A 13058-nucleotide genomic window follows, 5' to 3' on the forward strand; every position below is an offset into this window, starting at 1 on the left:
TACTGTCATGAAACAGTATTTGCCATTGACACTCATGATGATAAACTCAATAAATTGACAGCATGAAACAGAATTACTACAAATTTTCTGGTCCTGCAGAGGAAGCTTCAAGCTATATAAATCATGTTTAGGGACAGGAACTGAAGTCCATAAGATTCACTCTCCCATTGTGCCTCAGTGGCTCAGTTTCAAACCCTACTTGAGGAAATTTGATTGATTCTGAAGTACAACCTTCTGGACAACCAGTGCATCTATGGCATCAAACATGTACCTGGATAGATGGGGAACAATTGTAAATCAAAATTCTTCAATTCATTTAGACTCCTTTTACAATATCATTCATGAACAAAAAGTACAAGCAACCTTTTAATAAAAGAAAATGTCTTGAGATGTCTTAAGGGGAAAACTGTGTTGGCTGAGAATTTGAACAAACCCAACAGGGATTTGCTATGAAGATCTAGAGGCTGAAGGACATCCTCAAGCAACTTCAATCTTAGGAAGCCAACAGTGCTTCCACCTTTGCAATCTGCTCCTCTTCCTTCTTTCTGACTGGACTCCTGTTAGCCTCATCAAAAAGGTCATGCTTCCACTTTTCGACTCGGACATCACCTGATCTTTGCCCTTGCCTCCCACCAAACCTATCCCTTTCCCTAAAATTGCCACCACCACGGCCACTTCCATACCTTGGTGCAGGGCCACCACTCCTCTGTGCTTCTCCCCGGTAGGGCAATGCCCCATCTCCAGAAAATGGATTTTCCGGTCTGCCTAAGTGACGGGGGTTACGGCCTCCTCTTTCACTTAGCATGGAGCGGTCAGGATGGCTTGGCTTAACAGCCTCTGTTGCCGCTTTGTCAGCAATTTCATGGTCCACAGGGATCTTCTTCTCCCTAAATGCAGGCCTCTTCCTTGCAGGTGGATGTGGATTGGACTCCATCTCAAAGAATCCATCATGGCGCCAAACACGGTTTTTGTCACTGCCCTGAGCTTCAGATTTTTCATCCCTTTTCTGTGTATCATCAGTCACTGTCTTGTTTGTTGCCTTTTCACGATGCTGATCCTTTGAATCCCTATCACCATGCTGATCCTTCGGGTCCCTATCACCATGATGATCCTTGGAGTCCCCCCACCATCCGCGCTCTTCAAAAGAAAAGGGGAGAATAACACTTGTCATAGGAAAGAATGCTAAAGTTTCAAGATTTTTAGTAGATGCTTAGGTCTTGAACTTTGCAATTAGTACAAAACAGGATAACAAAGAGAAAGTTCATATTCACATGATGAAAAGATCTTTGCACCTAATAACTTTCTAATCAAAAGGTATTACGATATCCAATTCATAAAAATAGGACAAATATCATTCATAATCAAAATTCAATTATCATACAGCTAAAAGGGAAGGAAATAATAAGAAACCCTTTAAGCTTCCAATATTCAGATCCTAAGGCCAACTGAAGAACCTAATTCCAAATCCCTTTGTTGCAAAACAAACCATGAACATGGAGACATTGATTGCTCAACCACTCATGACTGAACAACAGATGTATGAGGCATTAATGGAGAGAATCATGGTAGAATTGGAAAGATGTTCTGAGAAGCCGACTAGAGTTTTAATGAAAGGAATAAACTGGTTAATTTTTTAAACGTTTAAGTTTACCAGATTTAAGAACATATGATTTCCACAATTAAAAGGACTTCTACTAAATGACATCTTAAACTTTCATATGAATAGGTTTTCATTAACAAAATAAAGGATTCTTTAATAGTTCACAGGTAGATACAAAAGTTTAACTTCTAAATTGGTAATACTATATAGTAAAAAATGTGCATGTTCAAGAAATAAGTACATGTCCCCATGTTTAAATGTGTAATGTACACACCAACCCACCCACACACCTATATCATCCCGTTCTAATATCCAATCACAAAAACCTATCCTACATGTATAATTAGGGTTCATTAGAGAACTAAAGGGTTAATTTTTATTTATTTTTAAATAGGAATGAAGTTGCCACTTGAAAAATTATTACAAATCAAGAGCCATTTGTATAGAAAATGTTTCTATGCTGGATTGATGTGAATCACAACACACACACACACACATTAAAACAGGTGAAGCAAAAATTAATAACAAAAATAACAGTTGTAGCTCTAATCCGGAAAAAAAAAAAAGTTCTAATAGTATTGCCATCATAATAGTAGTGATAATAGTATAAATAATGACTTGAAATAAATAAACTCTCACAAAAAATATAAATAGGTACTTACCAGTATTTGCTCTGTGACTGAATCTTCGGCCCGCTTGCCTAGAACCATCCCGCTCATCATGCTGTCATAAGACATCCACAGCAAGACTAAAAAGCTTATATACATGGAGGCACTTGAAACCAGGATTGAACAACAATCCCATTAGGAGACCGAGAACAAAGGGTTGACAAACTGATAAAAACCAAGTAATTGAACTCATCAGATATATTGATGGTTGATTCAGCAAATGATCAAGTTTCACATGTGGCAAAAGCTTTTCTATGATAATCCTGTAATTTTTAAATTTTAACTTGGTTTTAGATTTGGTATTTAGCCAATAAGGCAGTTTTCTCTTACCATACCACTAGTGGGATCTATCCTTGCCTAAATAACAACTCAGCACATCTTTCAGAGTGAAACAAAAAAAAACTAAGTAAAAGATATCCAAAAAAGAGTTTCAAAAATAATCAAGGACAATTATTGCACCTTCCAAATGCACCAAATAAGGAATTGAAAATTCACAACTTCACTTTAATATGATAATGCTTCATGTTAAGCAGTAGAGAATAGTACTTATTCTGCAAGACAGTTAATGATCATGTAGTTATAAAATTGGCAGCAATGCTTTAACGGATTCAAAAGGGGCGTGGGTAGCGGACTGTTGGAGTTGTTGGGGGAAGAGGGGGGCTGGAATCCCAGTTCTCTAGACCTTTCAATGATTGGGAGGTGGAGGCGGTGGAGAGGTTCCTTTTGACTTTACAAGGAAAGAGGCTAGTCATCAATTTGGAGGATAGAAAAAGAGACTAAGGACAGAAAATTTTCTGTTAAATCCCTTTATAGTGCTCTTGAACCTAGAAGTGCGGTTCTGTTTTTGAGGAACATCATTTGGAGCCCTTGTGTCCCCACTAAGGTGGGTTTTTTTTTTGCTTGGGAAGCTTCGTGGGGGAAGATTCTAACCTTGGATCAACTCAAAAGGAAGGGGTTTCCTTTGGTGTGCTAAAGAGGAATCTATTAATCACGTTCTAATCCATTGTTTCAAGGCAAGGGTTTTCTGGGAGTTACTATTTAGTTTGTTTGGTGTGATGTGGGTCCTTCCGCTTTCGGCTAGAGATACCCTCCTAGAATGGCATGAATCCTTTGTGGGCAAGAAATGTAGAAAGGTTTGGATGGCAGCTCCACTTTGTTTATTTTGGTCGCTTTGGAAGAAAAGAAATAGGATAGCTTTTGAAAATGAGGAACTTTCAATTCAAAGGATGAGATATTCTTTTGTATGTAATCATTGGTCTTGGTCTAAGTCGTGTATAGATGTAGGACTTTTACCTTTAATCAATTTTTTTGATTGGTTGGGTTCTAGATGAGGGCTGGTGAGTTTTTTTGTATCCCCTCTTCTTTTTTATTCTTGCGTTTAAGCACCTCTTGTATACTCCCTATATGCTTTGGGTTGCCCTTTAGGCACACTTTTCTCTTAATATATATTTTTTCTGTGTGTTTACCTATCAAAAAATAAATAAAAATAAAAAATTGGCAGCAATTCAGTGTTTCGCTGTTGCAGGTTGAAACAAACTTCTCTGAAAATCTTTGGGATCCAATGTTGATACAGAAGGCAGAGATCATTTATCAGCATACAAGCAAAGATTAACAATCAACTATGAAATAACATAAAGAGATTGAAACTGATGTATATTCACAAATTGACACTACACCTGAAAAAAGGATCGATGTCGCGGTATATCAGAAGAGGGTTTGGTTCTGTCACGAGGTCCACTGGTCTTCTTGTCAGATTCTTTGCCTACAGCCTCCGTTTCCTCCTTGGAATCCGATGCCAATGGGGCCTCCAGTGGTAAAGCATCTTGTAATCTGCGGCGATGCTTTTGATCACGGTCCACATGATCTCCATTAGTTGTATTAAGACTGCTGGGTATTCTCTCTGTTTCTGGTTTCCCATCCCTCCTAGATCTTTTGGGACTATTAACCAACCAAATGACATAGATGAGCACAGTAATAACTAAAAGCCAATTAAAAAGGAAAGGCTGCTAGAATGTTAGAACACAAGTCATTACTTTGTTTTTTTTTGATAGGTATAGAACGCAAGTCATTACTATTCTGATTGAGACATGTCAACAACCTAATTTGAAAAAAGAAACCTATTCATCCAGTACAATAGGCCACAAAATAAACAAGTAATAAATTACACAACTATGAAGAAAGTCATCCAGAATTTTCAAGTTTAACCCCCAATGAGATTAGGGTAAAAGGATTGCAGAATGAAGTTATGATGTTTAAATTCATGAAATAAACATGTCTAAGAAACTAATACAACCCGCATTATGTATTCCAGATGGTTTCTTTTCATGGGAAATTAGAGATATATAAATGTGCACCTAACAGAAAGAGGGAGATATATTAATGTTCACCTAACAGAAAGAGGGAAGGCAACCCAAGTACCATTGCTCCAAACAATTTCAAATTGCTATTCATGCCTTCTTTTCTTTTTCTTTATTTTTGAATTTTTTTTTTTCCTTGTTTTCCTCTTTTCTTATTTTCTTACCAAAAAGTTTTTTCTTTATCAACACAAAAATGAAAAGAAATTAAGATAGGAAGCACTTTTCTGGAAGCACATTTGAATTCTATGTTCAAGTCTTTAAGCTAAGACAGTGTCTAGTGTTGTCGTCTCTGTTGCAATGCACATATACTAACAAAGCTACACTATCAAAATGGCTCCAAAATAAGTAAACAACACATTTTGGCTTATTCTAACATAAATAACACATAATAATGGGGAATGGAATTGTGTTATCTCTTCCTCTGTTTTGATCAGATTTTGTAATTGTGGGAAGGATTTCTCATCCTTCTTTTATACTTTTAATCCATTTTAATGAAAACATTGCGTCTATGATCAAAAAGGAAAAAAGAAAAATCTGCATGACCTGGAAGGTCAACTAAAAGACAATCACCGAAGCAGCTAGGATTTTATCCAAAGGTGGTCAATAAGGTGCACAACCCCATCAGCCATTACCGGTACCATATTTTACGAGATCTCAAGGTTATTAGAGACAAAAAAATATATGAAAATTTTGAGGTGGGGGAAAGGGAATCTTTTGTTGTCTGCCGTCAATATCCCAATTCCAATACTATACAACCAACCATCTTCCTTTCCTTTCCCAATTCAAACCTATTTTTCTAAGCTTGGGTTAAAATTTGGGGTAGGATTTGTTTATTTATCATGCTTTTGGTTTTGGCTGGATTCTGTGAGTTTTGAATGGGTTCAAAAGGTAGGATGGGCCATGAAATCAGATTGGGTTAAGCCCAAAAACAAGTAACTGAATTTTACATCTACATAACAATGAATTATTGCCTATTAAATTAAAATCACATTAAATCAAAATACTAACAACTTGCATCTGACACTATGATTGGCATACATTCAATCAAGAACACATCCCAAGTACGCCAAAAAATATACAAATGGCACCAAAAGGTGGATTGATAAATTATTCAAAACAAAAAACTAACATGCAAAACTGAATTATAAACCAAAAAATCATATTAAATTGACCTACATTTAATATCTGTTTCAGTAGGATCTTTTACAAATCAAACTACACTAAACAAAGAAAAACCATAAATAACATCTATTCTCTCTAGAACCTTTTGCAAATTAACATGTAAAATTCATAACCACAGTTTGCTAAATCAATCCAATAATTAGAAATTTTTGCTACAATCAATAGACTGAATTAAAATTTTCAAATAAAAAAAAAAGAAAAAAAAAAAAAAAAGCATTCATGTCAGATTATTTGTAATCAATTTCCAAGACAACCATAAAAGAGTTTGAAATATTAAATAATGCATCTCATATACACTATCTATCGGATTGCTTGAACCCCCAACCAAGACTAATCCAAATTTAATTCATCTTGACATTCTTTTGCCCAAACTTAACCCAATTTGCAAATTGAGTTGCCCAAATTCAGGTTGGGTAAGGTTGAGCTCCCACAAGTTGCTGCCATAATTGTTGGTATGATGATAACATGGTCAATCTTTAAACACAATATGCAGATGGCACTTTCCATAAAATGTGGAAAGACCTCAGATTTTACATATCTAATGTACCTCTGCCAGGTTGTATTTTTAATAAGATTATCAAGGTATATTTTCACCCAAAGATTTTTATTAGAATTAAAGGCCATACAAGTTGGAGTTCTGAACTAGACAAATCTGCTCCAAATGTGTTTTTCTAATAGGCAGTGAAGACTATTTTGAAAAGCACCTAATAAAGGAGGAAAAGTTGTTTCACGTGTATGCCTATAGCTAAGGTAGGTTAGCAGTTGAAGATCGGAATTCACAAATAAAAGAACACATTTCACAATTGAAATGTTAAACCAAAGACATTAGAGAATTTGAAAAGTCAGATTTTTGGTTAAAACTGTGGTTTATTTCTTGTTATATGCAAGTTCATCAGAGAATAATTACTAAAAACCCTTAAACCAAGTTGATTCAAAGAAAAAAAAAATCAGATATATGCTGTTGAACTGAGATGCGAAGGCAAAAGCCCACTCCCTGCACCTTCTTATATAAAAAATGCTTATTCGAATAATGAGTTCAAATTCTATAATTAAATGATACATTAATAAGAATATACAAGGAAAATAATACATTTACGGTGGAAGCAACAAATATATAAATTTTAAACCTCTATCATGTTCAGATTATAAATGAACTATTTTAGTAAAAGCTCTTAATTTAAATCTAAATTAAAGACTAATATGAATGTAGTAAGGAGATAGCATAACATAAATTTAAATATTGGAAAATAGAATCCTGATAAAAATTTATCTATTTCTGCATCTGCATATAATGGGAATGATTCTGGAAAAACTTTTGATCCTGATGGAATCATGAAATAAAGTCCAGGCTGGCAGCTCCAAACCCCTCCAGTTCATTTTCTATTTAAGAAACCCTGAATTCATAACTGAAAGCATAACCTTTGACGACTCAGGACATTTGTTGCATAAGTTTTTAAGAGAAGAAAAAGAAGAAACTAGTTTAGGTTGCATAGGAGCTAGAAAATTGGATTTCATTGGGATTAAAAATTCCCATTATACCCAAGTAACATTTTGTAGATTTAAGGTCTAAAACATTTAACTCCCTTTCGAATTGATTGGCATATAATGCAACCAAACATCGGAATTATTTTCGGTTCAAATTTCCAAGGGCCCAATTTCATGCAAGTAATGCGGCCTCAAAAATCACTCTTCCCAGTCCTAATCACATGGCAATTTCATGTGATGATGCATACAACCTAGGATGATTCTCAAAACACTAGGAGCAAGCCCAAGCAAATCATCCCGAAGAAATAAACAAATCCCCACGAAAACACCAAAAACAGATGATAAAAGCCAACCAAAATGGGTCATCCTCCACATTCCACTATGGACACATCATAAACAGATGAGCAGACAAGAACGAAGCTTTTCTCCCCCAAACACCTGATCCAGAGAAACCCACTTCGATCTGAAAACTTACCCACAAATTAACCAATGATATAACCAAAAAAGACGAAAAAAAAATTAACAATCCACGCCAATATCCACCATTCGTTGTTCCAATTTTTGGTACAGAACACACCCTTTTGCACGTACAATGATAAAACAGTGGAAGAATCATGGGCATACAGAGGAAGACGAAGAGGTACCTGGATTCTCTATCGAACTTGAAACGGTGTCGCTTTGAGTCCGAATCTCGACCTTCTCGTCGAGACATTGCGTCTTCTTCTTCCTTGCAAGATTACAGAAGAAACAACCACGAAGACCTGCACTTTAATAAGGGGGCTTTGCTTGAATGAGATATGATGGTATACAAATTATCACCTTGAGCTTATATAGGAAGGGCGATGAAATGATCCTAGCCATTCAGTCCAATTACTAGATGGAAATGACCAAATCGTAGGGTCTTGTTGTCATATGATGGAATAGATGAAATTTTTTGAAGAATTTAGCAAAATCGAAAAAAAAACTAACAAGCCGATCCAAACCAACTAAAATCAATCATATTGATTCAATTTTTATTAATAAAAAAGGTGGATTATATTTGAAGATTTTGAAAACCGACCTTGTTAGTTTGGTTTTCGATTTTCTTATCTCGTAACCGATAAAACAAAATCAAATCGATATTTCAAAACTTATTCATAATTATTCGATATTTGATAAGTATATTTTTTCTTATTAGATTATGTCAAAGTGATTCATTATTTTTTATATTATGGTAAAATTAATTTTAAATGCATTGAATATATTTTTAATATTAAATCTAAGTTGGTTTCAATTAATTTTAATAATAATTAGACTTAAGGTATAATATAAACTCAAATTAATTGGTTTTAAACTTAAAACAAGCTGGAATTTACAAGAGAACCGAAAACTCAAAAAGGTCATTAAATTGAATCGAAACTAATCCACAAAAATCGAACTAAATAGACCTTAGAAAGCTTGGTTCGATTCAATTTAGTTTTTTCACTTCAAATTTGATTGATTTGATATCAATTACGTAGAAAACCAACTATATCAGTTTGATTCATTTTTCACTTAAAAACTGATCCAACCAACCTTATTTACATCCCTTGAGCCAAGGGGGGAAGTTGAAGGAGCAGGGCAGGGATTTGCCGCTCTTGGGTTTTACTCCATCACTGACTTAAGCTCTGATTTTTATAATATATCATATACTAGTTGGATGACAGACCATTTTCTTTTCTCATCATATATTTGACTCTTGCAACACCTTTTTGTAGGAAGGAGAAAAAGGCAATCCTTGACTTCTCAACTTCTCTCAATTCTTTCAAGCTTTCTATTCAATTCTCAAGTTTTCTACTCAACTCTCAACCTTCCAAGTTTCAGGCTTGAAGCCCTCAAGTTCTTATTTATTAGTAATTTTATTAATTATTATTTTTATTTATTCACTTAAATTTTTATTCTTTCAATTTGTTAATTTTAGTCATAACATAGATATAATTTTTTATTTTATATTCCTTTTTAATATTTACAAATTTGATGAGTTGTCATTTATAACTAATATAAAAAATTTGTTTAAACCATTTATAAAAATATTTTTTTATTTTTTTATTTTTTTATTTTACTTATTTATTAAGATTTATTCTTTTCTTCTTTTTTTTTGTAATTTTTCTCCTCTATAAATTCTATATTATTTTCATTTCAAAAAAAATAAAATGGACCCAAATAAAACTATCATGATGATATATATATATATATATATATATAAGAAAAAGTATATTAAATCATGAAAAGATGATTTTAGAATTGTATTTTGATAAGGGTGATTTTAAAATTTTACTTAGAATTATATTTGGGATTTTACCATACAACTATCATGAAATTTTCTTCTCTATTATTATTATTTTTTTTTTCAAAAAATAGATGATAGTATGAGGAAAGAACCCAAAAACACACAAGTTTACTCCAAATTTGAATATTCACATTTGGTTATATGTTATAGATATTTTCAATATTATAACCATGAGGTGTAATTGTAATACTCCATTGATAATAAAATTAGTTTAATATCATGGTAATAAAATATAATTATTTTAAATTTTTTGACATAAGATAATTAAAAAATGTTTTAAATTTATAAAATTTTAAAAAGAGTCTAAATAAAAATTGCATTTAATTGAAAAATTAATTGTTTTTTTGTTTCTATTTTTTTTAAAAAAAAAAACATCAAAGAGTTTTGTATTTATAAGATTTCTTATCATTTTTTAAATTTTAAAAATAAAAAATAAAAAGGCTTATCCTACCAAGACTTAAAAATAATTTTTTTTAAATATGAGTTAGGATTTACACTTTACAAGCTTTTTGAAAGGATTGTTTTATACTTAATTTGAATAAATTATCATAAATTTAGAATAATTCCTCAATTACTAAACATACCAAAATACTTTTATGACTAATATATATATTTCAAATATTTTATCATAAAAAAGTTATAAAAATATCTAAATTTCCTTTTAAAAAAAAAATCCACTAGGCAATAGCATTGGTCAACCCATCACCTTCATCACTATTTGTCTTTGGAAACTTCAACCGCTGAATATGATAAGGGTCAAGAGATGACTCTGCACACATGACCATGGGTTAAGAAGAGGGCTCAATACATCAAGGCAATGTTGCAACAAGTATGTGTGCCAAGATATGACTTGACACACATTGGGTCGTCTCAACACACACCATTAAGTTGAGTGGCACACATGGGCTAAACATGATGTGGTACTTGGCATTGAGGAGAGCCTAATAACAAACTGTGAGACACGAAGGCATCATACTTGGAGCACAGAGGTGTGACATCTTGGTATTTGGGGAAGCCTAAACAAGGGGTTGCTAGGACCATAGGAGCATGACACCTGGTATGAGAAGTTGCAATGCGTCTGACATAGTACACCTAGTATGCTGAGATTCTTGTTAGAGACTTGCCAAAAGCCTAGAAAATCTCTACAAGCAAGAGGTGCAACTAAATCCTATGAAGGTGGCTGTTGAGACGTCATTTGTTTGTTTGGCCCTGGGCAGCCACATGGGCCGGATACCAGAGTGGCCTCCCCAGGATTCGAACCCAAGTCCAAGACTTAAGGACGATAAGGTTGCCCTCCTGGTACCATCTGTGCTGTTTTGTTGGGACGTCATTTGTTTGTTTGGCCCTGGGCAGCCGCATGGGCCGGATACCAGAGTGGCCTCCCCAGGATTCGAACCCAAGTCCAAGACTTAAGGACGATAAGGTTGCCCTCCTGGTACCATCTGGGCTAGTAGCACAGTAGCACAGATGGTACCAGGAGGGCAACCTTATCGTCCTTAAGTCTTGGACTTGGGTTCGAATCCTGGGGAGGCCACTCTGGTATCCGGCCCATGCGGTTGCCCAGGGCCAAACAAACAAATGACGTCCCAACAAAGCACAGATGGTACCAGGAGGGCAACCTTATCGTCCTTAAGTCTTGGACTTGGGTTCGAATCCTGGGGAGGCCACTCTGGTATCCGGCCCATGCGGCTGCCCAGGGCCAAACAAACAAATGACGTCCCAACAGTGGCATGACAAGAGAGTGGGTTGTTGAGCTTGGTATTGTGGGAGTCATGTTGAAAGGACTTGTTTATTTCCTGTAATCTCTTGAGAGTAATACAAGTGAGGGTTTTTCCTTGTAAGTGTTGCTTTAAGGGCTCTTATCCTCGTACATCTCATGGGAGTTGGAAAAGGTTAGCTTAGAGGACTTCTAAGTGCCGTACAACATAACATGCTTGTGATAATAGGCACTTTAAGATTGTAAAGATTCATTATTTGAAATACAATATAATACACATATTCAATTTCATGGCATTAGAGCTTTAGGCTCTTTCATTTTCTACTTATTTCTTGGTTTCAAAGAATTTTGCAATTGTTGGCCTTCAATGCTGACAACGATGAACTGTTCTCATTTTTTTTTTTCATACCATTCTATGTGGTTGCAAATTTACCTTTTACTCAACATACCATGAAAAAAATCTCTAAGGTAAAAAACAAGGTCATGGCTTCTTAATAGCATACAAATGAATATCAAAATCTTCAAGCATCCTATAGACTAAATGGGAGGAATGATCTCATTTGGTCACAACTAGTTCGAACCTTCTTGAAAGATTAAGAAAAGCTAAGTCATCTACTTAGACTAAAGTCTAGCCATGATAATCCTTAATTTAACATTTGAGATGAAGAAGATTTGAAGATTATGTCTTGGCTCAGAAATTCTATGCAACTTGATATCAATGGCACTTGTACCTTCCTCACCAAAATGATGGAAATTTGGGAAGTTGTGCAACAAACATAGTCTAAGGTCTAAGATGCTACCCAAATCTATGAAATCAAGACAAAAATCATGACTCCCAAACAAGGTATCATGTCTATCATAGACTATTACAATACAATAAATTAAACCATTACTAGAATTTCAAAATAATGTGAGTGAAGAAGCTGCTATATTACAAGAATATGTAGAAAGAAAGAAACTCTTTGAGTTGTTAGTTGATCTTAATGTCGAATATGACCAAGTTTGTGTTCAAGTCCTAAGAAAAAAGTCCTTCCCATCATTGAGTGATGTTTTCTCAATAATAAGGTTGAGGAAAGATGTCAAACAATGCTTGATAAGCAATTCCTTGAAAGTTCAACACTTTTTATTGCCAAATTGAAACAATTAAATGTTAGTTATGAATCAGGGGTTGTAGAATAACGACAGTGATGGGGGAAAGCCTTTTAAAGTTTATTCAAGGAAGAAAGGGAAGACCTAAGTAAACTTTAAGTAGGATTAATATTAATTAGAATTGAATTGGGATTGGTATTTGTTGGAGTCTAATTAAGATTAGCTAGTTGAGTTATAATATAATTAGAATTTGAGTCATAATAGGTTATTAGAATCCTAGTAGACTTTGGATGTTATAATTAGAATTAAAATCATAATAGGTTATTAGAATCCTAGTAGACTTTGGATTTCTTAGAAAAGCCTATAAATAGGCTAATCAATGTAAATCAAAGGGATGAATTTGATGAATAATATTATACTTTCTTTTATTGCAAGGTTGCAACCCTCAATGGTGAGACTCCATTGATTTTCTTCTAGGTGAGACTCCTAGAAGGCCTTAGTGAGACTCTAAGGTTTTCCATCTTTTCTTCATTGTTTCTTCTTTCTCTCTATTTCTTATCTTATAATTTTCTCTACCATAAAGTTTATTCCTTGTTCCTCTCCTTACACCCTAAAAATAAAACCCTAGCCCACCTACCCTTGAATGTAGGCT

The 13058-nt window shown here is 34.3% G+C and overlaps 1 protein-coding gene across 1 annotated transcript; it reads right to left on the reverse strand.

The window, feature by feature from the left end:
* Positions 1-290: 290 nt before the first annotated feature.
* On the reverse strand, positions 291-8101 carry LOC100263484 (uncharacterized). The gene is made up of 4 exons (XM_002265281.5): positions 7937-8101; positions 3945-4206; positions 2263-2323; positions 291-1137 (listed from the first exon to the last, which is right to left on the reverse strand). Exons 1-4 carry the CDS (start codon positions 8002-8004, stop codon positions 494-496), a joined length of 1035 nt encoding a protein of 344 aa, XP_002265317.1. The 5' UTR covers positions 8005-8101; the 3' UTR covers positions 291-493.
* Between the last annotated feature and the right edge of the window lie 4957 nt (positions 8102-13058).

This window comes from Vitis vinifera, chromosome 3 (assembly GCF_030704535.1).
Source record: "Vitis vinifera cultivar Pinot Noir 40024 chromosome 3, ASM3070453v1".
Classification (NCBI taxonomy): domain Eukaryota; kingdom Viridiplantae; phylum Streptophyta; class Magnoliopsida; order Vitales; family Vitaceae; genus Vitis; species Vitis vinifera.